This window comes from Kryptolebias marmoratus, linkage group LG20, assembly GCF_001649575.2.
Source record: "Kryptolebias marmoratus isolate JLee-2015 linkage group LG20, ASM164957v2, whole genome shotgun sequence".
Taxonomy (NCBI): Eukaryota; Metazoa; Chordata; class Actinopteri; order Cyprinodontiformes; family Rivulidae; genus Kryptolebias; species Kryptolebias marmoratus.
In genome coordinates, this window is record NC_051449.1 from 11,797,781 (window position 1) to 11,825,626 (window position 27,846).

At 36.9% G+C, this 27,846-nt stretch overlaps 1 protein-coding gene across 3 annotated transcripts in view; it reads left to right on the top strand.

Annotated features, from left to right (window-relative positions):
• tnr (tenascin R (restrictin, janusin)) overlaps window positions 1-27,846 on the top strand; it is a 154,113-nt gene that overhangs the window by 87,550 nt on the left and 38,717 nt on the right. For 2 of the 3 annotated variants that reach the window (XM_017422513.3, XM_017422515.3), the window contains exons 4-17: window positions 1,206-1,326; window positions 3,014-3,230; window positions 3,355-3,455; window positions 4,478-4,640; window positions 5,473-5,949; window positions 12,452-12,571; window positions 12,710-12,853; window positions 14,200-14,315; window positions 18,082-18,232; window positions 22,341-22,519; window positions 22,836-22,926; window positions 23,455-23,555; window positions 25,680-25,782; window positions 26,601-26,690. In XM_017422513.3, coding sequence (XP_017278002.1) covers window positions 1,243-1,326; window positions 3,014-3,230; window positions 3,355-3,455; window positions 4,478-4,640; window positions 5,473-5,949; window positions 12,452-12,571; window positions 12,710-12,853; window positions 14,200-14,315; window positions 18,082-18,232; window positions 22,341-22,519; window positions 22,836-22,926; window positions 23,455-23,555; window positions 25,680-25,782; window positions 26,601-26,690 — 2,137 coding nt within the window. In that variant the 5' untranslated portion in view covers window positions 1,206-1,242. The remainder of the gene's footprint in view (window positions 1-1,205; window positions 1,327-3,013; window positions 3,231-3,354; window positions 3,456-4,477; window positions 4,641-5,472; window positions 5,950-12,451; window positions 12,572-12,709; window positions 12,854-14,199; window positions 14,316-18,081; window positions 18,233-22,340; window positions 22,520-22,835; window positions 22,927-23,454; window positions 23,556-25,679; window positions 25,783-26,600; window positions 26,691-27,846) is intronic. The other variant, XM_017422514.3, reaches the window with a different exon arrangement.

Consider the following 27,846-nt stretch of genomic DNA (forward strand, 5'->3'; position numbering starts at 1 on the left):
TAAAGTGAAGCGTGTTGTGGATTGTAACTTATGAGCAGTTGTCTTTCTCTCACTTTTAAAGGTTACTGTGTGTATCAAATTTGTTCATGTGAGCGTTTCATCAGCCCACACTCAATTGCTCTTGCAAAAATTTCATGTAGCACTGCAAGTACAAAAGAATTTAAACAAAATTTTCTTTTTGTGTTAGCAGGAAGTCTGAGACATTGATTGCACTTTAATTAAAACCAATGAAAACATTTAATTTCTTTTATGGAGTTTACTTAAAAGGATGCCTGGCTTATACACTGTGAAGCTTTCTGTTTCTCATTTATGTGCAAATACACTGATGTTTCAACATTTCTAACTGAAATGACCCAAAAATAAAAAATAAAAAGCCAGAGTCAATGAGGTGAGATAAGAAGGCTTCCATCTACATCTGACAAAGAGGGACCAGCTGAGTGCAGCAACAATAGCCGCAGATGCGATGGTGAGATAAAAAAAAAGATTCTTGAATAAAGACAACACAAAGCCATCTTATCCAACTCCTGAGCACACATAAACAAACATACATGGAAATCCTGAAAAATTTATTCAAACACACAAACACAATTATCTGTCCAAATACTTGCACAACACAACATGCTCTGTAGGTAATGTTTGTTGTGACAAAATCTTATAAATTCTAAAATGCCTATTTCAAAATTAAAATCTAACTCTATGCTGTCATCTCGAAATTTAAATGTGAGTTTGCCGGAAAGGTTCACTTTTTCTTCTATGTGGGTTTTCATTTCACCATTTCCCTGCTCTCATTTTCCCAGTGAACAGAGAGCGGATTACAGTAGCATCATTCAAACCATGTCTCTGCTGAAATCCATCAGCCTCAGCCCTGTGTAATATTTCTGCATTGCTCTCAAGTGACAGAATCAAATATTTGGTATTGCACAGTGAAATCCCTTCAAAGATTCGTAGCCGAGTGCTTAATAATAATTTTCATTTCATTTTTTCCTTTCTAAAGCCAATTATTTTACATCAGATCAAAAGCTTTTATTTATTATTTACAAAGGATAAGCTTTATGTAGTGGGACTTTGCACTCACACACACAGTACTCAAAGTACAAAAGTGTTTCTTTACAGACACACAACGACCATTGTATCATGGGTTTTGTCTTTTATGCTAACTTAATTATGTTTTGCCTCTGTGTTTTTGTTCTTGTCATTCCATGCAGGTGTAAGCAGACAATAGTGGGGTGGTTTGTTGCCGGCATGCCACTGGGAAAGCAGTTTTACTGGGCCACTGAGCCCACAACAAGCTGGATCCTGGCTTTGGCTTTGATTCTTACTCTACAGGTAAAAACTGATCAGGCACAATAACTCTGAGTAGCACTCTCAAATGTTTTTTTTTCTCAATTAATTTCAGTTACCTGCTTTTGGCATTCACAATTTTCTTTAACTGAATGTACAGATTCACGGGCTATGTAGTTTTTTTTTTTTTTTTTGGAAAGTAGATGATTTCTGTTACAAATCTGAATGTATAGCAGTTTTCTGTAGTTTCATCTGTATTTCTTTGTGACTTTCCATTTAAACAGAATGTGCAATTAGTTTTCACATTTTAAATTCACTCCAGATGTTTGAGAAACAATGACTGGTTTTATGTCATGCTGTTCTTTGCTGTGACAAAAACTGTACAATGTAACTGTTATGAGCTGAGTCATTACAGTAAGAAAGTTTATTTTTACCACAACAGGTTGGTGTTTGACTAATGTTTAATAGTTTAATGTTTAATAGTTTTATTAACCTTGTTCAAGGAGTATTAATTCTTCTTCAAAAAAGGCATGAAATAAACAAGATAATAATACCCAAAGACTTACAATTAAGTTTCCAAAATAAAGGTGAAATATTAAATACAAGTAGCAAAACATAATACAACTTGGTACATACCCAGTAAGTACAGGGTAACAACTCACTTCATGATATGTGCCTGGTATGTACTAGGTAAGTATCTGAATGTGCCTGTTATGTACTAAATATATATCTGATATGTATGAGGTACCCATTATGTAGCAGGTAATATGTATTGCTATCTAAATTCAATTTTAGTTTAAAAAAAAACAGAAACCAAAAGTTTGAATACATATAAAAATGATATAAAGTGATAAAATGATGGTGAAAAACTATTAGCATATTTTGAGATAAATAGGAGAGGGACTGACCAGCTTATTCTAATTGCACATTTGCAAATCTAGCAGCATGATGGTGTGGAATGCATTAGTGCTCATAGCCCGGGTAAGTGGTACTCTGAAGGCACCGATAATTGTAGATAATTTGTACAAGACTTGGAGCAACATTTGTTGCCATCCAGATGCTGCCCTTTTCACATTCTGCATGTATTTCTACTACACAGCTCCATAGGACACAAGGTTTGTGTAAAATTGCCCTGTCTCCTGCCAAGATTTCTTAGTGATATGGAGGACTGTCAGTAAATGTAGACTTTAAATGACTTGCAAGATTTTCTAAGCCAGATGTCTCTATCTTTTTCTCATCGGATGAGCTATATAAACTAAATTGTGTTGAGTTGTATGTGCATCTTTCATCTATTTGTTTAATGCTGTTCAGTTGAATTTTATGAAGACAAGGAATTATGGATTTTTATCCCTAAAATGCTGCAGAACCGGTGTGATTAACAAATGAAATTAATAAACTAGGTTGTTAGTTTATTAGTATTAATATTCAAAGTTCTATAATAAAAAGACAACATATACCAAATATGCTGAACTGTCAGTACAGTCTTTTAGAAATTACCCATCTTTTCTCATGCAAACCCCATCTTCCCAGTGTTGCAACGACTGGAAACATTCTTCATTTGTTGTAAATTATTGTCATCTTGTTTCTTTTTCTTTGTCCCCCAAGGATTTTTCCTCTCTCTTTCTTCCATCATTTTGTAAATGCGCAGTCACATAAAGGACAAAAACAAGCCGAATCCCCTGAGTCCAAACCACGCACAGTGTTTGTTGTTTCATATCGTCTCTCGCTCCAGGGTGCCGCTCACGCTGCTCAATCAGGCGACAACAAGCTGGTTCGAACCACCAGAGTGAGGAGGCAAACCCCAGGGGGGGATCAGCCACCCTCTGCTTCGTCACTCAACCAGACCCTGCGGGAGCAACCTCTGGTCTTTAACCATGTCTACAACATAAATGTACCCTTGGAGTCTCTGTGCTCAGTTGACCTGGACTCCTCTGCATCACCAGAATCAGGTGACAACAAAGATTCTGATTAAATCAATACTGCAGTCAAAACTCTTGTCAGGGGCTTTACTTATGGCTCTGATTGCAGGTATGCAAGAGTGTTGTGTATATAAACTCTCTATTCATTTTATAGATTCTCATGCTGAGTTGGGATCCAGGCCTTCAGTGGAGGGTCCAGTGGATCCAAATGGACCAACAGAGTACACTGAGCAGACAATGGATGCTGAAAGCCAGGTGGATTTTTGATCAGTATAATTATTATCAACAAAGACTAGAAACAGTAAATTTCAGGTCCGATGTTGTTTTCAAAGTCATAGTTGGCAGTTGGCTAGTTGGCACTAAAATCTGTTACTGTGTGAGGGGTAAAGATGTGAAATCCGCAAGTGTTTGAGGGAAGTGTTCGATCTTAATCAAACATGTTTGAATTTCTGAAGGTAAATCTGAACGCAGTCAAACAGTGTGAATTGATGACCGACCCGACTGCAAACACATGTTGACAACAGCTAATTAAAAATAGAGGGTTGGACACAGGAAGAAGAGCAGATAGCTGTGCAGGCAACAGCAGCAGTGAGCTGATTGTCATCCATGTTTGTCTACCCTTTAAACTGTCGCCTTTGCAAGAGTTTGCACAAAGGTTTGATGCGTTCAGTAGCCTGCGATCCCTCATCAGGTGCAGTTTAAGCGTGTGATCCCTAGTTTGTTTGTCATACAAACATCTGCTGAAACCAGTCTGGCAATATGTAGTCCATGTCTTTTCAAAATCTGTAAAGACTTTGAAAGTTGTGTGGTGTGTTCCCAGCTGTTTTTCAGATCGTATGTAGATAGTGTCAAACAACTGTTTAACTCTCTGCAACTCATTATTTTAGCTAGCTATTACACTTTATTTGCAGCAGGAAAGTGTTGACAAAATCTTTATGAATCTGTTCAGCGTCAAGCAGCTGACACAAGATTAGCAAGTAGCTGGTAATCAGAGTGTATCATTCATTGGCCAAATAGGCTCATTTTTCCTTCAGAATATAGTTAGGAGCAAAAACACAGCCAAAAGTAAATGAATTCCTAATGGGAATTTATCAGGCTGCTGTCAACAAGACTCTAAATGCATGATAATTTTGCTACAAATCTGTTGGATGTATAAATAAGCACCTTTTGAGGTGATTATCCCAAAAAAAATGGAAAAAAAAATCTCCTTTTTTGTCATAATCATGTCATTTCTTTAGGCTAAATTAGTTATAAGGCCAACTGTTTTCCTCGTTTAGGTAACATTTACTCATCGTATCAACATCCCAAAAGCAGCTTGCGGTTGTCCAGGAATAAACACAATCCAGCAGCTCATAACCAGAGTAGAGATGCTGGAGAGAGAGGTGTCCATGCTCAGAGCTCAGTGTGCATCTGGATGCTGCGGCGAGGGCTCTGCCATGGGTGAGTTCTGTCTAACACTAACAACAAAGCATATAAATAAGCACTTTTTGCTTATGTTATCCACTTTTCCTCCAGCTTTTGTTCTGAACGATTTATTGAAAAAGCACCAAGTGCTTTGAGGCAAAGATGTATAAATTCACAGGAGAAAAACACTAAAAACAGGTTGTTTTGACATGATGTGAAGAAATGGGTGTTATAAGTAAACTGGGCAAAAAACAGGAGACAGACAGCACCAGATTATTGATTCCAGAGGGGAGGCTGTTTTTTTTTTTTTGTTATCTGCGGCACTGTAGAGAAAGGGTGTGGAAGAATCTTTGATAGCCTGGCTATTATAATATGAGAGGACTGGAGTGGACAGAGCTACAGAATAAATTATGGTTAAAGTATCTGTTCCAGTGGCATCACCCATTTCAAATATTCTCTGAAAACTCTTAATCTTTATTGGGAGAAAATTATTTTTCTCCAGCAGACATGATCAGAATCAGTAAGAGGAGAATATGCTCGGTTGAGGAGGCTGGAGAGAGAAACAAAACTCTCTAAATGAAGGTTCTGACAAATATTTCTCCAGTAAAGAATGTTAGAGCATGTCAACAAGAAAAAAAAAATCAAACCTTCACTTTATATTTTATTTATTGCATACAGTTTTGTAAATACTGTTTTTTTTTCACATGCATTGAGATGGTAATGTGCGGTGAATGAACTTTATGATAAAAATGTCAACACATAAGGAAAATTATATAACCCAAAATGTCAAATCCTTCAATACATTTTTATTACTGAATCAAATGTAGTATTGTCATGTCTTATACATCGTGTCTGCCTTTTTCTGCAGGTCGGCTGGACTTTGTCCCAGGATGCAGCGGCCATGGAAGCTTCAATTTTGATCTGTGTGGCTGCATCTGTGAGGAAGGCTGGACTGGCAAAAACTGCTCGGATCCCCGCTGCCCGAATGACTGCTCCGGTCAGGGCGTGTGTATCGAAGGGGAGTGTATGTGTGACCGTGACTTTGGAGGTGACAACTGTTCGGAGCCCCGATGCCCCTCAGACTGCTCAGGCCGTGGCTTGTGTATCGACGGGGAGTGCGTGTGCGAAGAGTCCTTCACAGGCGAAGACTGCATGGTTGGAAGGTGTCTCAATGACTGCTCGGATCAGGGGTTATGCATCAACGGGTCGTGCCAGTGCCGACCTGGCTATGTGGGAGAAGACTGCTCATTGGTGTACTGCGCCAACAACTGCAGCAAGAAGGGGGTCTGCAAGGAGGGTTTCTGTGTCTGCCAGGATGGGTTTGCTGGAGATGACTGCAACTCTGGTAAGCTAGTACTTTCTCAGTTTGATTTGCAAGTAAAAATATAGTTATGTAAACATGATCATTAAAACAGTCGAAAAAAGCTTCGGCAATATGCACGCAGTATATGACGTTTTAAAAAATGTCCAAATGTCTTTTAATGCTTTCTATGTAAAGCTTCAAGGAAAATTGACGTTCAGTTTACATTCGTACAAAAAAATCCTACACATGCAACATTACTGCCCCTGCACACAACACCCCCACCCACCCCCACCCCACACACACACAAACATACATCATTAAAATCTATCTTTGGAACATGTTAGGCCAGCACTCACTGACATTCTGCGCTGGGCTTGTTGCACATACAGTATCTGCTTGCCATGTTGTTTAGGGGTTACAGTTCTGTTCATTGTTAAATAACTTTAATCATTAAAAGTTAAAACATGTCAATTAGAGTTTTCTAAAAGTAAAAAAAAATATGTTAAATAAAAAACACAAATCAGAACTAAGCAGGAAATGTTTAGCCTTTTTCACTTGACATGACAAAAATTATTTGTCAACTAGAATGTTGACAAATAATTTGTTTGTCTTGATAATTAATTGACAGTGCTTGTTATAAACTTTAAGGCCTAAAATTTCTGGAATCAGCGCAGTGAATATTTTGAAGTTATGTTTCATGAAGTGTGATGATTACAGTGGGTTAAATGATTTATCAGAAAGGAAAAGAGTAACAATAAATGTAACCATGTGTCATGCTTGAATATAAGGTAGATTCCAGTGGTGAGAAAAAAAGAAGTGGGGGGGAAAAACTCTTAGCTTCAATATTCTTCATATGCTCATAAGCCTGAAAAATAAACTTGTCTGAGCTTCACATACAAGTGGCTGGGGGTGCACGACTTGGTGGACAGCAGAAGGTCTAACAGGATTCATTTGTCAAAAGTCACATTCATCCGGGGAGCAAACTGTCACATTAGCTGCAGCTGAGACAGTTTCGGAGCTGTGCGCGCCTTTGTTCAAAGCCAGCTCTCCATGCCAAAATATCACATCCTCTTCTGCCATTTGAGGCACCTGTCAACAAAGTGACGGATGGGGACAGACAGAGGAGCGAGCGATAAAAAGTCAGCGATGGAAAATTGGATCACTGAGGCTGATTCTTCCGCTGTGCCCTCCCATTTAATATCTATACCAAGTGAGAGAGATGAATTGCTTATTTCTTTGTAATTAGCTGGTGGTTGCAGGGGGGAGTTTGCTGAATGCAAAACGAGAAGTTCAATTACCAGAGGCATGCCGGGTGACAGGCTTAAGTGTTTCATGTTATCAGAAGCTGAAGAAAACGGCATACATTTTTGCTTCAATTATGATGGCTTATATTCTCCCACCATGAAAAATAATAGAGACCGTTGAATTTAAATTGGATATTTTAGTCATGGGGGGTGAAATAGCATGTATATCTTTACATAAAAATACTGACATTTCCATCTACAAAGCAGATAACTTGTATTGAAAAGGGATATTGAGTCCTTATTGCAGAGGTATTCTGTGGTCATTTCCATGATATGCAGTGAGAACGGCATCACTGACAGCAAAATAATATATGGGTGTCTGTTATATCACTCTAATTTATTGCTTTTTTTGAGCAGTGTACCATCAATTACATTCTTGGATTTATGAGTTACTAACATTTTTTTTACATACATCAGGTGTTTCAGTTAAGCCAATTGTATATTGTACCTTTATTTTTTACAAATAATTGTAAAAAATGCTTAATTATATTCTTATTCTAAATCTATGTTTGCAAGAGACACTGTATGACCTCATCATTGCACAAGTGAACATTTATTCTAATAACTGTCTTTACTTAAAATCACATGTTAATTTTTTTTAACATATGTATTTGTATTATTAGCCAGTAGACCTAAAACAATTATTCAAGCCTTTGTCTGAGCATTTAACCCTACAATGCACCAATGACTCTTTACATTTTTTGAGCATTTTTTCCACTTTAGCTCAGTGTGAGAGTCTATGAGTGTTTTACCCCTCTCCTTGTGCTCTGGTTCAGGTTTATTCGTGCCTCTGCACTCATAAACTTTAGGAATATATCATATGAATGAATGAAAAAAAAAAACTTTGTTGATTTTAATTACAGCACAAAGAAAAGCTTTCACAACAAACATAAAATTATGCTGGCACCCAAGCAAAGAATGCATAACATTTACAAAAACATGAACAGTTACAGTAATTTTTACTGAAATTACAACAAAAACCCTTCTGCATGAATTTTCTGCTCTAAAAACTAATTGATTCTCAGCATTCTTGTTTGACAAAGCAAATCCAAGCGCACACTTTGGAAAGCCCTTTGTTTTTTACTCTTCATTGTGCAACTGGCAAACAAATTTTAGTAAGAAACATTGCAAGTTGTGTAAAAATGGCACCAAAAATCCCAAATGGAAAGCTTTATTATTTTTAAAAAGCACCTTGTTAGTCTCTCCGCTGGCAATCTCATAAGACAGATTTTTTTTATTCATTTATTTTTTTTTAATCAGAAGAAAAATTTGGTTCAGACCTAAATAAAGACGCAGGAGGTTTTTTAGTGGCCAGATTTGATGTAGTGTAGTTTATTTTTTAACTGGAGAATTATAAACACCAGCACTTCTACAGCAATAACAACATGGTTGAAGACTCTCAATACTGAAAACTGCTTCTGCGAACATTAGCAATCCAGTTAGACTGCATTGAAGCTTCAAGTCTTTGTGAGGTTAATACAAATTTTTATCAAGATCTCATTTTACCAGCGCCTTGTGCTCTGTTGGTGTCTGTTGATCATTGTTCACTGAGTTCTAACAGGGTCATCTCACTCACTCCGTGTTTTTGCGAGTGGACATCAGCCAGAATTCTGTTGGCCCGACATACAGTAGAAAAGCCTCTGCTCCAGTTTTTTCAACATTGATCAAACTTCTGTCTTGAGTTTGAAGAATGCGTACTTCAGTAGAACAGAAGTTAAAATATCTATCTTGAAAACAGGTGAAGAATGTGCAGGATAGTCCCTCACTATATGCATTCTGCGGCCATGATTCTAATTTTTAGCGATGGCTGTTAGGAAAGTGTGAAAGTTTGAAATTTAAATATTGACTTTGAACACTTTCAAGTTTTTCTGTGGACTGAACGGATGTTCAAACTTTGAATGAAAAAAAAATAGAGCCCCAGTGTAGCCACTTAAAATGAAGAAACTGAATAAATAAACACAAAATATTTGCCTCACTTCGCTGACTCCACAAACAAACAGCAAAAAAGTTATTTTTCAGGCCCAAGGTTTTAGTTAGTTCATAAAAACGAATACAGCCTGGAGATTCATTAGCCTTCTGATGAAGAACTGACCTCTGTTGTGAGTTTGAGTTTCGCTAATAAAGGTCTTGGTTCAAATTATGCTGCTGTATCTGCCTGTAATAACAAGCTGATTAGACCTAATGAGACTCACAGACTTCAGGTGAGATTCACAAATAACCTTCAGCAAGTTGCTCCTTTTGAAACAAAGCACATGAGGAATGCATTCTTGATTAATTAGTTTGTTTTATTGTTCACAAAGACTAAAACCTTGAGCACTGAAGATAGAATGAAACATGATATAAACAGGGTACTTTTTAACTTCTCATTTGTGTAGAGGATCATTTTTACACAAGTAGCTGGTTTCTGATACCTATTTGCATGCCTCAAAAGTTTAATTTTTTTATTCTACTTTTTTACTTTGTAGGTTAAGTTTATTTCATCATCCATTTTTGCATTCATGCAAGCACAATGAGAATCTCTACCAAATTAAGATTTCACTTTGAGCGTTGCTGACAGATTTCCTCGTCTCACTCATTCTGTCCTTTACTTTCAACTGGAGTTATGTTTTTAAGTCAATCACCATTTAGCCTCCAGACTGACTTTATCTCATCGCTCTTCTTCTATCCTGACGATTACCTCTGCTTCCCTTTGTTTGTGATTTCCTCCTGATACCCATCAAAGTTGAGTTGAACTGATGAAATAAATCTAGCTGAGAATGCTGGAGGAGTTGTCCCCACTGCTTTGAAATGAACAAGCTGCTACGCAGCATGTGCCCATCTGTCAGGCGCATGAGAAAGTAGCTGAAATAGCTACTAAAGTGTCCAAAAGTTCCCAGAGGAGAACTCGGCACTGTGCTGTTGTGTCCTGTATCACAGGGGTGAGAGGTTGTTTATCACACCATTACACTCACTGCTCCTGTACTCATGTTTGTCTCTCTCATTCTGCCTCACCCTTGTTGTCTTTATCTCTCACTTGATCATCTTTCAGTGTTAATTATTCACTCTCGTCACGCACGTCTTTCCTCTTCTCCTGTTCTCCTCCCGTCTCCTCAGAGCCTCTACCGCTCAGACGGTTTGTAGCGCCTGTCTCACGCTCTCCTCCCATATGTCCTTCACTTGTCTCCCCTCCTCCCCTTTGTTCTTTGTGGCAGGAGGAGCCGTAAACACTCCTGTTTATGGCTCCACATTTAGATTCAAAACCACATCTCGGGTTTATGGCTTAAAAATCTCCACTTCAGCCTTCTTTCACTAAAAGCAGATCCTGCTTACCTGAGGGAGCGCACACTCACAAAAAAAGAGGCCCTGTATGTTGTCTGAAGTGCCTTTAATTATGACAGGTATAGACTTTGTTTTGTTAAAGGCTACCTGACTGTGTGCTCTCCCTGATGCAGAAGTCATCTTGAGAGAATCCAGATTAACATGGATAAGATTTGGTTTTTGCTTTGCTTTGCTTAGTGAGCAATTATAACCTTGCAAGTAAGCTGCAGCACGTTAAAGTAGAACACAAATGTTTTGATGTTTTGATTGATCTTAGTTTCAAGTATTGCGACCCACTTTTGGCGAACTTTTTAAATTCAATTAAATATGACGGTAATTCAAATCACATTTGCCCACCGACCTTGAAACATATCCATCAGTCATTTTTTTGAAGCAGTTTTTAATATATATTTATATTGCATCAGTCTTTTGAGAGTTATTTGACTGCTCAGTGCAGTCATTAGCACCATTAAAAAATCTCTGTTTCCCAAGCATCAGGCTCATTATGACTAAACAATTAGGAAAACTGGGTGCAGAGAATGGTGATATTATTTAAAAGAATAAAGGCCTTATGTTCTTTAAACTAATGCATGTCATTGGCTGTCTTTTATGCCAGAGTTTTAAATTAAAATCATTTTATGTTGAGAAGAGACACAATTATAGCCATTTTGGTCAAACCCTGTAAATGACGTTATGCATAAGCTCATGCAATATTGTGAGATCATGCAAGATGGGATTAAGCTCAGAGTATGTGTTGCAAATGATGTCATCTACACATCAAATATATAAAATTAACTAAGTTGTAGCCATTTTTATGTTTGCCATTTTGAAAGGAATTGAAGAGTTTCATCTAATGATGAATTTGTCCACTGTACCACTGATATCCTGAAATATGTACCTGGAAACAAACTAGAAAATTCCACAGTTTTTTGCACTAGATAGTGAAACTCTCCTTGCTTTTGGCACCATATTTAATGAATGCACTTTTTGATTTTATTGTTTCAACTGTGGAACAAATCCAGGGGATAATAAAATCCTATCGTATCCTTTTGCTCCTCATTGGAAATATCTGCACCACACAGATAAGTAAAACGAGTCTGACTCAGCGTGCAGTTTCTCTAAGAAATGCTTTTACTCAGATGACAGATAAAAAAAAAACCACATAAAAACACGAACTTGTAAACATACCGATAGTTAAGAACTTATGTAATCAGCTTACATACTGCAGAACAAACAACATAAAGCTTCTTCTCAATTACCATAGTTGTGAAGTGTCTTTATTGCATTCTAACGAATACTGTGATATATATATATATATATATATATATATATATATATATATATATATATATATAGGGTGGTTAATCTTTCTAAAAGTTTGAACAAACTTGATATGACATCCTCATTATTCAGCGAACCCTCTCCGACCACAACAAACAAATCATGTTCCCAGCAGTTATTTGATTATCTTACTCACTTTTCAATACAAGAGGGAAGCTGCTGGCAGAATATGGTTCTCATGAAAAACATACATTTACATGCTGCTTACTTCATCCATAAAGTCTTCTCCTTAAGTATAGTCTTTGTTTTTCAGAGTGGTTTTGTACATCTGTACGATGTGATATTGTGGTATAACATGGAAATTGATTCCAGTTCCCTCATCAGTTACTGAAATATCTGCCCTGTACCTCAACAGATGGGCTGCAAACTGCCTTTTAATCTTGATATTTGATTTGTGACAACATTTTCATGAACCTTTGGCAAACAGGTGGCTGATGCTTACTGTTGAATTGTTAGCAATAGCAAAATCATCAAGTGAGTCCACAGTTTTGAGGTTGAAACAATCTGAAACAATCTTACATCCCCACCTCTCCTTTTGGTTGTTTTTATTTTGTTCACGAGCCGACATAATAGTACTTTAACATTCTTTCGTACATCAACAGTGGCACCAGCCATGAACTTGAATGTGCGAGGGGTAACGGATCAAACCATTGACCTGGAGTGGGAGGGGTCGGTTGTGGTGACCGATTTCTTGGTGACCTACACTCCAAGCAGCACTGGTGGTAAGTATGAATATGAGATTAACTTTTAAAACAAGGGACATAACAGTTCTCGGTCTTATTGTTTCATAGCGTCTTAAAAGACAAAAAAGTGCGCTCTCGTATCAGATTTTGTGTCTTTTTTTCTTATCTCTCTGTCAGGTGTGCAGTTAGAGATAAGACTTCCAGGCAATACAACCTCATGCACTATCTCACGGCTGGAAGGAGGCATGGAGTACAACATCAATGTGTTTGCTGTCATCAACAACACGATCAGCATTCCTGCCAGTATCACTGTTTGGACCTGTAAGTGTTGTTCCTTTCTTGTTTGCTGTACGGCTTCACTTGAGAGGCTCCGGGATGTTACACACATTCATGCTAGGTTCAGGACTTCATATACCATTTATCATCTTTTCATCTTTAAGATAGTCATGTAAAACAAACAAGCAAACAAAAAATATTACCAGATGTAATTTAAAGTTGGAAAAGAACATAACCTGCTCCTTTGTGCCGTCTGGCAGTGATTTTAACCTGTAACAACTGCTTAGTGTCTCACATACACACACACACACACATATAATGGCAGGTGTTAATGTCAAGCCGTTGGATCAGACAGGGAAACACGTCAGTTGTTTTCATGCTTACAAAGGGTACAGACTTATCAAACCTCTAAGTAAGTAAGAACCTATTCATTATTTCAGCCGATGTGTGGTTGCACAAACATATTTCCATTAGTGCCACCGTGGATGGTGAAATCAGCCTCCATTTCACAGATAAGTGAATTTCATTTCAGTGATGGTAGAATTTTGTGTAATAAAGTCAATTCAGGGCAATTAAACTTTATGGAACCATTTTTCAGTGAGTATATGATTTATTTGGTTGTCTTTGTGAAATAAAATTATAAAACAGAGAATTTGATTATCTGGAAAGATGTTTAGGAACATGAGGAAGCGATTTTAGCAATTCGCAGAATCCGAGTAGGCCTGTGAGTTAGGGTTACTTAGTTTTACTACATGAATTAATGTAACTTCTTTTGATAACCACCAGTAAGACTGTTGCAATATGCTTGGGTTACATCACAATCCATGACATTCTTGTTGTTACATTTTAAATCTGCTTTTAATCCCAATATTTTTTATTCAATTCAACCCTATAATGCAGCAGCAACCTCATTTACAGATCTTTGATCCTCTGACTATTATAACATCATACTCAGATGCAAATGGGTGACAACAGACAAAAACAAATAATGGCTAAAGTCAAAAAACAACTAAATGACAAAGATTGACACAGTATATTGGTGCTCATATAAGCCAGACTCCCAATGAATCAGAACAGTGTTCAGTGATTGTGTGGGTGTGTTTGTCTTGGATTCCATGGAAACAGAGGATAAATAAGATTTTGCAAATACTATAGTAATTAACAAAGTAACTTGTGTTGAGTTCTGATTTTTAAAATAACCCTAACCCTAACCCCCAAATAATGTTGTTAGTGCCTCATCATTCATATTCATAAATTATGGAAATCAAAGTGAAATGTGGCAGAACAGATAGGAATAAAATGTGGAAGAAAAATAGTTTTAGATGGAATTATGATTTATGGGCTGTGTGAGTCACTGAAGAACAACAACATGTGTCTGGCAACATTTCCAGATCTCTCCAATCCAGATGGTTTAGTCTTCAAATCCATCACAGAGACATCAGTGGAGGTCCAGTGGAAACCGTTCTACTATTCCTTTGATGGATGGGAGATCAGCTTCATCCCCAAGGTAGAGCAAAGCTGTGTGGACGCTCAAGGGTGTTGTGCTGTTGCACACATACATACATATGTCAGGCACATTTCTTAGGGTTACCTCACTTTTGCTCTGAAGACCATAATTCAAATCCAGTAATTACAAACATCTGTAACCAAATTAAGATCATGTTTTTTTAACCATTTTAACCAAGTTTAGAACAATATGTTAATCTTTTTTTTTTGGTTTTGCACCAAATTAGCATCAGACTCTTAAATTTAACACTGATATCAATAATACCACACTATTTTAAATATTTCGGCCTGTCTGTATAAACAAAGGCTTTGTAAAAATTTATAATATGTTTATTGTATAATTTTATCAGTTATAAAAAGTAGAAGTTACATACATACAAGTTGCTTTTTTTCCTATTAGTAAATAATAAACACACACACACACACACACACACACACATGATAAACTTGATACTTGTTTTTGTAAATACTTTATTTAAAAATCCCATTTTAAATCTCAGTCTCTAACTTCTGTTTGTATAAAATCAGGACAAATGTTTATTTATTTGATGCATAAAGTGTGTCTCAGAGGATTGCTCAACTGAAACCCCAAATCAGATTTTTTAAAACGTGTATTGTCTTAAGCTTATTGGCTATTAGATGGATAAGCCGTTAAACTTCAACCATATCAAGGTCAGATTCAAAGCCAAAAGCAAAACCTTTCTCTTTCTAACACCTGCTGTACAGTTCAAACTCTAATCTCCCCTCTCACAGTAATTGGTTTTCTCCTTTAAGGTGTTCTCAAGAAACATATCTGATGGTCTGATGGGACACTGTGACTCAAATTTGATGCTGAGATGCTTTATTTGTGTTTATTTTTTCAATCTTTTTAAAAAAGTTGCCTAATTAATTTTATTGACCTAAGCCCTCCTGTGTTTTTTCTCTTTCCAATCCCCAACACTTTGCCACTGACGCTCTTCTTCTAGCGTCTGTCCTCTCCAACCTTTCCAACTAATCTCTTGATTAAACTTTCTGTGCACCACCTCTTTCTTGATATCTGTAACTCTCGGACTACCCTCCATTCTTTTCATTTTCCTCTAAATGCTCTCTCCTCAATCTTCTCTCACGTTCTCCCTCTCTCCCCTACCACGGGGGAAATCATATTAAGACTTGGCAGTCCCACCCCCCGTGGATTTAAACCAGCAGAAGGGATTGTGAATTTTGACAATCTCCTAATGGAAGGAGGCATTAAAGCTTTGGCTTGTGTGAACAAATGCAAAATTTGCTAAAGAGGAAACAGTGCGGTAGGAGAGAGCGGAGACGTTTGAGACCTCTCAATAATGTTGTTCGAAGCAGTAACAGCAAACTGTATGCAAATCATAAAAAATATACTGCTGCTGTTTTACAGCACACATAAACACCAAGGCCATGTATGTGTTGGAAACAATCACAGCATTTTCAGCATTCAGAATATTATCAAATTTATGATTTTCCTCTAGAAAGAAACAATACTTTTTCTCTATTTCACCTTTTTTAATTTAAAGTCACTAAAATAGAAACATAATGTTGGCTTTCTACTGGATTACTTGAAGCATGCAGTTAAAGCTTAAAGGTCAGGACGCTCAATGAGGAAGGGCAAATTTACATTTTTTTTATTTTCTTCAAGTATTTATACTTGTAGAAACTGTAAGTTCAGGCCTAAATCTGGTCAGATGGTTCCCTGTACAGTTGTGGATTTGTGCATTACTCTGAGTGGGTTCTACCTTCATTCTTGCAGCCTATTAGAAGCTTTTTGCTGGGCTAAGAAAGTGGAGGTGGATTCTCCATGGTTTGGCTCACAGCAGTTGCGACTGACATTTAAAAGTGGGCAGATACTCCACCAAGTCCGAGAACCTCTCTCACAATCTAAAAAAAAACGTATTTGCGTTTTTCTTTTACCTTTCCTCGACCTCTTCAGTTAGACCTCCAGATTGTCAGCATGATAGCTTTTGCATTAAATTGCTGTCAAGCAAAAAGACAAACCAGCTGCACTGAAACAGAAATGTTTGATGTACTTCAGATTGAACTGTCAGCTGTTTGTTTTATGAAATACCCATCTTCTAAATGAAAACTGTAAAGTCTCAACAGCATTAAGAGCAATTTGAACTGTTCAAAAACGTACACATTTGAAGGTTTTTTGACTACTTTTCAGCACATCAATAACCATTTCCACCTTGAAGTTTACACACATTCATCATGGAAGTGATTGATGTTACAAACCTTCAATAAATTCTTTTAAATTCTTCTTTTGAATAGTGATTGGTTGATGATCATAAAAGGGAAAATATAGTAATTTAGCTCATTATCTTATTATGGGGATTTTTGAAATCACCCTTTGTCCTCTTGTATGCATAAATTCTAACCAAAATATCTATTTCTCCTAACCACCTGTTCGGGATTATTTGTTGGCTGCAGCTGCTAGCTTCATAATAGGGGTTTGTTTGATAGCACTAACAGGATTGACCAACGCACTGTGGGAACAATGAAAAGGGATGCTCCAAGAATCTCTGTGCAGATCTGAAAGAGACAATAGCAGTTTTTTTTAACTCTCCCCCCATCCACTTTCAGACAGTTTAAGATTCCAAGATTATCTGTCCAAGGAAGTTATTGGAAAAAATAACACAAAGGGCGGTCATGAAGTAAAATCTGATCATCATCATTGTTGTTTAGATTCAGAAACTTGATAGTGAACTTTTGAGCAAATAAATTGTCAGGATAAACAATAAAAGTTACACTGTTCAGATTAAAAATTCAAAAGATAGAAAAGGTAAAAAATGGAAAATGTTAAAAATATATATGCTAATGAAATCTGCTAAAGAAGACAGAAAGCAACATACACACACACATATTAACTTTTGTTGAGACGCTATATTTTTTTCTACTGTGAACAAAGGTGTTTTTTCTATGAACATGTTCCAGCTGCATAATTTTGCTAACAAACTGTTTGCTGTTTTATGATTACAAACCTACACCTAAGATCTAGCATAGAAAAAAAATGCAAATACTAAACATTCAAATCAACCTTTTCAGCACTGAGAATGCTGAAGGTTGTGGTCATTTATTTTGTTTATGGCTTCTATTAGTCAAGGGTTTGTGCCTTTTTTTGTACTATAGAGATTGAATATAAATTTTTGATGGGAGATTATAGTTATTTATTACTCCCCAGCTGGGTAATTGAGTCGAGGTGATTAAATTACTACTAGAATTAAAAATATATTCATAGAAAGTAACAAGCTGTTGTGTGCTTTGAATTGACAAAAACCATCAAAGTGCAGCTGGTTTGGGTTCTCAGACCTGCAGTAGGTAAAAAACATCTGTCTGTCAGCAGGAAGTGCATTTGCAACTCTGGCTTTTTGAGAACAGCTGGTTATAGCTGGGGCTGTGTATTGATGAGTGACAGGTCTTTGGAAATGCAAAGTGCTGCCTCTGCAGAACATGGCCTTAGAAATATTACTGTTGCACACTCATTTCTGCAAGGTAATATGGTTTGGGAATTTAATGTGCAAAATCTTTTTAGGTTTTCATTTCACAAATGGCAAAAGCGGGCTCTGGCATACTGTATGTTCCAGAAAATTTACTGCATAGCTCAACATTCTTTGTAAGAATATATGATTTTTTTTTAATCTGTCAAATTGTATCTATGTGGTTTGTGTTGCAGTTGCTGATATTAATTGAAATGATATGTACACCATGTGTTTCATATGTTGTTGTTTTTTTGTCACATTACATTTGTCTCTGTTTATTCAAAGGACAATGATGGAGGCATGACTGCTCAGCTGCCCAGCACTATCACTTCATTTATACAAACTGGCTTGAGGCCGGGAGAGGAGTACACAGTCAACCTGGTGGCACTCAGAGACCAGGGTCGAAGCCAGCCGGTCACAGCTACATTCACAACATGTACGTATGTTTAAGTAAGAGCTGAAAACTACCCATAGGAAACATTTTTGTTTGAACAATTTGCCAGAGCGTTGATTGGTGGGTGCTATCATTTGCTTATTATTCTGTGCAGGAGCAGGTTGCATTCTTAATGAAACATCAAATAATCACGAGGTTAATAGTAACAAACATTGATAGAAATACTCAAAACCTCACAGATGATTCAGAGAATTGTGTGCATCTAACTCGCAGAGTTCTGCCATTTAAAATTAAAATGTCACACATAAAGTAGGCCCAGTCTGCAATTAGGTTGAAACTTAGGTGACATGTTGAGCAGGATCACAGACAAAAGTAGACACTTTATTATTCATATATAACAGGGCTAGTCAACGAAATTTGTTCAAGAGCCCACACTTTTTGAAGCAGGAAAAGCAAGGGCCCGACTTTGATTAGTTAGCTGATAATTACGACCAGCCCTTCTTGGGCTCTTTTATCTTTCAAGGCGCCAAATACTTTTTTGCTACTTAGATATTAATTTATTTACTTATTCAACGTTTTTCTTTAATGTTTTCTTGTAAATCAGTGTACATAAACAATAAATACAAAAACAAAATAATATAATTATTGTAATAAATGCAATGCACAATTATTAAAAAATAATAATTAGCATGAGTATTGATTTAGACAACATTGTTGTCTGAAGGAAAGCATCAAGGTTTGTTTGTTTCCACTTGATGGTAGATACATGAGGCAAAGACATGTAGCAATTATTTTAACAATTAACACATCTGCAGATTACTCTGGCTCCAAATGCAAAACAGCTTCACAGAACACTAACTTTACTACAGTGGCTGATGCTGCTGCTCAGCTCATTGATGCTAATATCATTAGCTTTAGCCACACTCATTTAAACTTATTCGTTTAGCCTGGCAGCTACTGGTGCAACATTTCATTATTTTCTTACAGCCACTCTCCAGCTCAGGAGTTCGTTTCTCACTACACAGGGCTCAGGAGGCAGTGAGCATTATTGGGTTGGGAGTATCTCTTAAGGACATCTGAGCTATCCATTAAAGCCCAGTTAAAGTTGGATTAAATTTTGTTTCATGTGAAAAAAAAAAAGTTCTGTAGATGTCTAAATTTAGTTACGGATATTGAGTAGATATTTTTATCTAGTAGAGATTGGCTTGAAAATAAGTATGCTATAAGTGAAAATGAAAGCTCACTCATTTTAGTTCTCACATCCTGCTGAACTTAACAACCATATTATATTTTACCACTCAGCTGCAAGTCATGTTTCAGCGTCTGAGTTGGGCCTGATCAGGTCCTGTGAGTGAGCACTCTGATTGGCTAAGGCACTGCTGTCTTTACCTCTTTCTGAACAGCGCTACAACTGATTCCTTTATGAAATTGTGCATAATAATTTAATAATTCACAACCCAAATGGAATGAGCTGTATATGGCCCAGGGGCCTGCTTTAAAATTACTGATGTACACCAATGTTATGCAATCCCCCACTTGCTCATATAGTGATGTAATAAAGGACATTAATGTTTTATTTTAAAGCAGTTATATGTGTGTGTGTGTGTATTGCATCCTTCTTTCTTATTGGTAGGGGTACAACTTAGATATGTATATTATTACTAACAATGTAGATGAATAGTACAGCACTGTCATTTTCAATGTTAAGATATCTGTTGATAAAATCCAGAGGGATTTTTATTAAAGTTCCTTGTTTTATCCAACCAATGTTCCAAAAATTGAGACCGCCACTGTAAAAAACAAACATTTGTTAGACAATGGCAATGTGTTTTGGGCATTTTCTTTTATTTCAAGCAGTCAAGACAAAATGTAGCCACTCTGAAGACATGGCACTCACTCTGTAAAAAAGACAGCGTGTAGTGTTTGTTTTGCCACATTTATGTCTGGTACAAACTTAACTAAGATATTTGCCCCACTCCTCATCCAGCTAACATCAGGGAGACAGGTGTAATAGATCCAATTCAAATCTCACCCATAACAATTCAGACTCTGACGTCTGCAGTCAAAACACTATCAATTTCTTGTCAAGTCCTTGTCGTTTTTTGGGGGTTGTAATTAGGTATCGATTAATAATTCATGTCAGCTTCTCATTAATTTTTCATAGTGGCTCACTGCATGACACCTTATTGGATAAAGAAAGAGGAAAAGACAAATTTGAAGTTACTAAAATATTTATAACAGAGATTTATCCTTCCTTGGAGGTGGAGGGAGCACCGTGAGGAGTCGGGAGCACAGCTGATGTGGGAGCTGGTTCTCAGCAATTGCCTTCCTCAGGATGTTTTCTAGGACGAGACCCAGGGGGGCAATTTCTAATACATCAAGGATCAGAGTGGACCTGCAAAATGTCATGAATGAGTTCGAAACCTATTTAGATCCCAAAAGCTTGGAGGCTGTAAATAAGAATAAGAGCACTACTCTTAAATCACTCAGATTGTGAGATTTGCCTCCGATGAGTCAAACCTTGAGCCAGAGATAGTGAATAATTGTGCCATCAAAGCAATGTGTGGTGCTTCTCAGATTAAAACATGTGTACTGAGCTGTCTGCTGTGGGCTGCAATATTAGTAGCTCCCACAGGATCATATTACGTTTAACAATATTATCGTGCACACTTAAGAAAGCAGTTTTACCCATTTAAAGAATATAAACTCTACATTAAAGTAATTTTTTTCTCACATTGAGCCTCATTTAACAAAAGTTAAATCAATCAAGAAAGACATTAATTTAGTTTCAAAAGACCTTTGTTCTTCTTGTGACCTGTTAAGCAACAGAATACAAACTGTAGCTTCTGCGCCATTACCAGACTAATATTATAAAGTGCGAATTAACAGTCTCTAATATGCCATTACTTTGACTGAAATGTTTTTTTACCTTCTGCATTGATGCTCTAACAACAAGACTGCGCTGAGAAATGAACTGTAAATCCCACATCTGTCAAACAATTGTTTCTCTCATCACACCTGTTGTGCATTTAGCTCTTTACACCCAGTAAGTGTCGTTTCTCAACAATCACTGTGGAAGCCTGAATCATAGCCTATGATTTACACCTTTCACAGATAAGGTTTACTGTCTCAGCGTCTGTCAGCTTTAATAATTGTAACATGGATGGTAGTCAGAATCTGCATCTATCCCTGTGAAAGCCTAAGGCTTTCAGAGTTAATATAAGCAGTTGAGATTTAGAATTTTGAAAAGTATAACTGAAACATGTTGAAACCAAATGGTTGCGTCAAATTTGGTTACAGCACACTTATTTCTGCCTTGGTTTTGTCTGAGTTTATCTTAATGTTTTTAATTTTATGCTGATTTTGCATTCTTGGTATCACACAAATTAAACTTGAAAAGTAGAAAATCCTTAAAAAAAACAAATGTCACATTGTTATTATTTAATTATTATTTATTCACAATTAAACTTTTCAAAGGCTCAACACTGCATCAACCATTCTTTTTCTTTTTTTTTTTTCATCTGCTCCCTTTATGGGTTGCCACAGGAGTTCATCTGCCTCCATCACACCTTCTCTAGCATCCTCCTCTGTCACACCAACAAATCAAGTTAATATAGAAGAATGTCTTGCATATCCTCCTTCTATACATCCACGAACCTTCCTTGTGGTCTTCCTCTTTTCCTCCTACCTGGCAGCTCCATATTCAACAGTCTTTGTCCAAAGTATCCACTATTCCTCCTCTGCACATGTCCAAACCCTGTCATCCTTTTCTTTTTAACTGTGTCAGTTCTGAGCACTAGGAGCAATTCAAATCACTCAAAACATACAACTTGACTGAATAACAAAATAAATGGGTTGCTCTTCAGCTAATTGAATTTAGGTTTCAACTTGTTAAGTCACAAACATACTAAACAGAGGTCTAAACTTACAACTTATAGACTTGTAACTGCAATACCCATCTTTTACCATAAACAAACATTATAAAAATGATATTTTGGTATCAAACAAACAAAAAAGCAATGTCATTAATGTCAAATAAGGTTGAGTCATAGTCAAGAAAGTAGAGTTCCAGTACATGGCAGGGCTGGCAGAGAGAAAACTGTCACTACTCAGCTTGACAACAAATTGCTTGTTACTTTCTGTTTTGCAGTGATTGATGGTCCGACACAGCTGATTGTGCGAGACATATCAGACACGGTAGCTTTTGTGGAATGGACACCGCCAAAAGCAAAGATTGATAAGATTGTATTGCATTATGGCCTAGCTGGAGGAGATGGGCCACGGACCACCTTTCGCCTCCAGCCCACACTTACCCAGTACTCTCTTCAGGTGTGTGTGAGTTTGTGGGATTCATTATGTGCAGAGGGCACAGATTTTATCGTACTGTCACATAATGGAGCTCTCCTGCAATCGACAGACAGAGGGAAAAATAAAATAAAACTGTTCTTGCTAAGGTACATTTTATCCTTGAGTTGTGCTAAATCTTTGTGTTTTCTTGCGATGCTCATTAAATGATCTAATCTCAGAGTTTCCCTGCCGTCTGTGCCTGGAGATAAAACAAAAACAAAACAGAAGTGGGGGGGGGGGGAAAATACACGCAGAGCCTAAACAGACTGAACTGTCCGTGTTTTCTTCTTTTTAAAAGGTTCTGCGCCCTGGCTCTCGCTACGAGGTGTCGGTGAGTGGAGTGAGGAAGGGAAATGAGAGCGGATCTGTTTCCACTGAATTTACAACTGGTGAGGTCTGACAGCAAGCAGATGTGGTGATGATCTGTGTGATCTTTTGCTTGCCTCTGAGGATACAACTGTAATAGCACTTTGTCTAATGCATGCAAGCTTGTTTATTTGCACTGGAGAAAAAAAGGGTCTGAATGTCTTTTCAAGGTAATTGTTGTTTTGCTAAAGGTTGAGCAGATTAGAGTAATTTATACATATATATGAAAAAAAGGACTTCTGATTTGTTTTGAGTGCATAACTTAACCATCATTTGCAGCTACATTTACTGTCAAACATATGCATGCAACATCTACTTATTTATTAAATGATCTTTGTTTGCGTTTGTAAATGAAGTAAAAGCTGCACAAAGTGGTCACAAATGCAATTGGAAACATTAAAGTGGAAGTTAATTGTCTCACATAAACCCTGAATTGTAGGAAATGGCAGTTCATCTTGATTTGTATCTATTTGTGCTGCTTTTAAACTGCTGATTTTTTTTACTTGCTCACAATTCCTGAGAATTGGTCTCTGTGTTCCCAACATTGTCAGCTTTATCGTTCTTCTCAGAGATCGATGCCCCCAAGAACTTACAACTTGTGTCCAAGACCTCCACTACCCTCGAGCTTGAATGGGATAACAGTGAGGCTGAGGTAAAGAGACATGGAAGAGAGTTAATTCATTTATCGCAGATTGCTTTCAGCCACTTTGAGAGATTGATGAGTGGGGTATTCATCGCAGGACAAGGGAGTGCAGTCACCTTAGTGTCTGTTTTGTGTTCTCCTTTGATTATCTTTTGCCTTTGTTTCTAAAATTATCTGTATTTGGATTTGTACTGGGTGATAAAACTATTCGATTTTAGTCCAGTTTTTGTCGGATAAATTTTATTTTGATAACATTTTGATCAATAAACACCCTCAGCACAAAGCCAGTGAGTCCACAGTTTTGGTCAGCGCATTCAAACACATGCCCATTTCTTACAGTAAAGCATTATTTATCGTGGGGATAAAATCTGAGAGGAATTACAGTGGAGAATGAATGAGCCAAGAAACACAAAACCAGGGATTAGATCGAGCATGAATATGCATCATCCTCCAAAACAATCGAGGAAGGTTCTTCGACAAAAAAGGTTACTCTTCTCAGTGATATGGAAGTGATCAGTATACTGTGAAAACAAATAAAAATACAATTCCTCACAAAATGTTTATCCTTGGGTGGGCTGCTCATGCACATATGATGACCCATTCTTGTAATAGTGTTGCTTTTTTATTTAAAATAATTGACATCTTTTAAATCTGTGAAATGGTGTGCAGTGCAATGAATCAGTTCTGCTCTCTCTCTCTCTCTCTCTCTCTCTCTCTCTCTCTCTCTCATACACACACATACACCCCAGCACACACATATAATCACATTACATTATCTGCTCCCCTTAACATAACGACAGTTAAGTGTAAGAAAAAGGAAGGAAGTCCCATGGCGCACACTGTTGCCACCTGAGGGCTGTTGTCACAACAGACATATTTTAATGGAAACCTCCTTTGTGAAAATATGTCAGCTCATTTTAATGGGATTACTCACTTATGTTTTAGTATTTATCCTCACTGGATTCAATAAATGTAGCTGACCATCTGGAACTAACTCATGGGTTTTGCAGGCTTTCAGTGCAACATTTGTTTCCTCTAATATTACTAAGCATAGTGTAAGTTTATAATTTTTTTTATGTTTATAGAAAAAAGATCTTGCCTGCACTTAATCCCCCATGACAATAGGTTCCACTAAATACTTGCAATAAAATTGCTTTTTTTATTGTCTTCTGTTTTTCCTTCTTATAAACTTCCCATCATTACTTGGCAGGTGGGCTGTTAGTTTTTTTTGTTTTGTTTTTACATCTTAGTAAATGACAATTTCATCTTGTAGACAAACACAGCATTGAGTGCAAAGGGCTACTAAGGGTTTTTTTTTCCTAAAAAACTAAATATAATTAGTTTTACTCAGTAATGTCAATATTTGCTGGACTCAGTAGCAAGCTTAATTGGTCTGTATTCATATTTGCTAAAAAAAAACAACCTCTTCTGAGACAAAATATAATATTAATGGTGTAAAAAAATGCATTACATGCAAATTTAGTTGAAGATAAAGCTTTTCTGCAGGTGAGATCACGTTTATGAGACAAGCCTTCCAATAAATGATAAACTAGAGGAGACAGATGTCAAACAGGTTAGATGGCAGGGTTGCATTTAAAGCCAAAACGTAAAGCTGTATTTAACATATTGATTAATTTTTAGTACCTACGAATTAGCTTGAGTGTTTCTGAGAATACCTAAATAAAAATAGACTAAAAAGTGTTGCAATAATGATCCAAAACAAGAATCAAATTTCACTTACTTCAGTGTGCAAAATACATATTTTTGTTTTTTTCCACTTTACAACTAAATTAAATAATATGTATGATGTATTAACAAGTGGATCAGAGTATTTAGTTAAACTTTTAAGTATGTATTAGTCAACAATAATCCCCCACTTGCTCTTCATCTCCATCATGGAATAATATGTCTAGTACAACTAAGCTGCTCAATAATGTTTATGTTTTAATCAACATTTTTATTAAATAAGCAAGAAATTTCAAAATCTAACAAAGTAATGCCTTCTTATGTTAGCTGATAGAGGAATATTCACTATGTGAGCAACTCCAGCTGAAAAGGAAATATACATTGTTTTCCAAATGTTCCTTTCTGTTTTGCTTTTGTAAAGGTTTTTATGGGTGTGTTTGAATGTAGGTGGAGAGCTACCAGGTGGTGTACAGCACTTTAGCTGGAGATCAGTATGATAAAGTCATTGTACCACGCAATGAGGGCGCCACCACTAAAACTACCCTCACAGGTAAGCAAGAGGTCTTAAGTGCTTTTCTTTATTCCCGTCATGTGCAGTTTTTCTTGAATTATTTATCATGAACATCTGTAGAGCTCTTACTCTCAGTGTGTGTGTGTGTGTGGTTTTTTTTTTTTTGATGCCTTCAGTGTTATCACAGCGCATATATATCTAACATGAGCTGAAGAAGCTGGAAACTTTCTGTTTTACATGGCAGGATTATCTCCAGAGCTAACATTTGCTTGACGGGCTACTGATTGTATCTGTGAAAAGGCTTGTTGTCCTGAGGCCATATTGGAAGACTGTCAGAAAGATGGGTCAGTTGGGATGTTTTTTTTTTTTCCTGAAAGGCCATGGTGCTCCAAAGGGCAAGTCTTGCATGAGAATAGAAGCAAAAGGTCCTTGTGTTATTCTGTCAGGCTTCTCAAATCAATACTCTCTCTACTTTCCTTCTCCATCACTCTCATTTTCTCTCTCCATGACCCCCTCCCTCTAATAATCTGTCATCCACCCTCTTTATTTTTCATTGCTCATCTCTTCATCTTTATTTCCGCAGTGCAAGAAGCTGAAACATATTCAATAGATTTTAATCTCATCCGTTATGGAGTTGAGAGAGAGAGAGAGAGAGAGAGAGAGAGAGAGAGAGAGAAAAAGCTGATTTCTTTGAAAATGTTCTTGTAAATCACCACTGTACAGTTAATAGGGGTGTTGTGAAAATCTTCATCTAATTGACATGCCCTGCATGTTAGTAGGGAAATGTGAACCAGCCCTCCATAGTCTGATGTATTGCTTGGTAAATTGCTGGTTCTCTCTCTGTCTCTGTGCATCAGATCTGCTGCCGGGCACAGAGTACGGCATCGGTATCTCCGCCATGAAGGATAGCAATCAGAGCACACCAGCCACGATGAACGCCAGGACAGGTGAGACGACTGTATGGCTTTATGCCACAGCAGAAAGCCAGCAAACGTTCCCTTTGCATACACAGTAAGAGCATGAGGTGATTATCTGAAAACTTGTTATGGAAATCTCAGCAATAAAGCTCGTAGCTCAGCCCATTTGTTTTAAGTAAATCAATGTTCATTCTGTGGGTCAGTGCTCCTGTTCCAAAAGCTCTTTTAGAAAATGAAGCAAATTTGATTTTGGCGAGACTTGTGTCGTTTTTATGGAGGTGTTTGACTGTTTTGTTTTATCACCTTGGGTCAAGGTTCTCATTACAACATTTTAAATCTGTAATCAAGACTGCCATTTAGCTAAAAGCCTTTTCTCTTTCTTTGTCTTCAATAGATTTTTTATTTTTTTTTTAGTTTGGCTGAAAGGAATAATTGGGATGTGTTGAAATGTAACCTCTTTGAAATGTCAGTGTGTAGAAGTGTGTCTCTAATCTTTCCCATCAAGTTCTGTGTGAATTCTCTCTCTCCTGGATTTGCATTTATTTTGGTAGCTGAAGGCTTTTTTTTTCAGTGGGGAAGATATGCATCCATTTAGCTCACAGATTGTTCTGCACTTTCACCACGTGCTCTTGTTTTGAACTTTGAAATGTGCCACATCTATCAAAGCCTTTTCTTTAAAGGTTATAAAGATTCTTATGAATCTCTGGTACACAGCTGGACACATGTTACAAAAAGTCTGGAGTTGCTGCATTTAAATAACTGCATTTAAGTTTTAAGTTTTTGTTTGACTTCTTTTTCATCATAAAAAACTTATGAGGGTGCTTTAAATGTTCTAAGCAGAAGATTAACTCAGAATTAACCTCCTAAAGTTATTTGGAGAAGTAGAAGATCCTTTTTAAAATAAACATCTTGGAAACATAGTGTTTTTTATCAGTAATGTTTTTTTGTTCTTGTTGTTCTTTCACAGCAGCACCAAACTGTAACCATTGAATGATAAATTAGATTAAAATACAGAACTTGTATAATTGTATGCAAATGAGCACTTGTAAAAAAAACATTTGATATTCTCCTTACCTGAAAAACAAGATTGCAAAACCTGTTAGACTTATTTCTTGTTAGTCAAAGAAACCAAGCAGCCGGGGTGACATTGTTTGAAGGCCTGCCAAAATGAAATCCAACATTACTG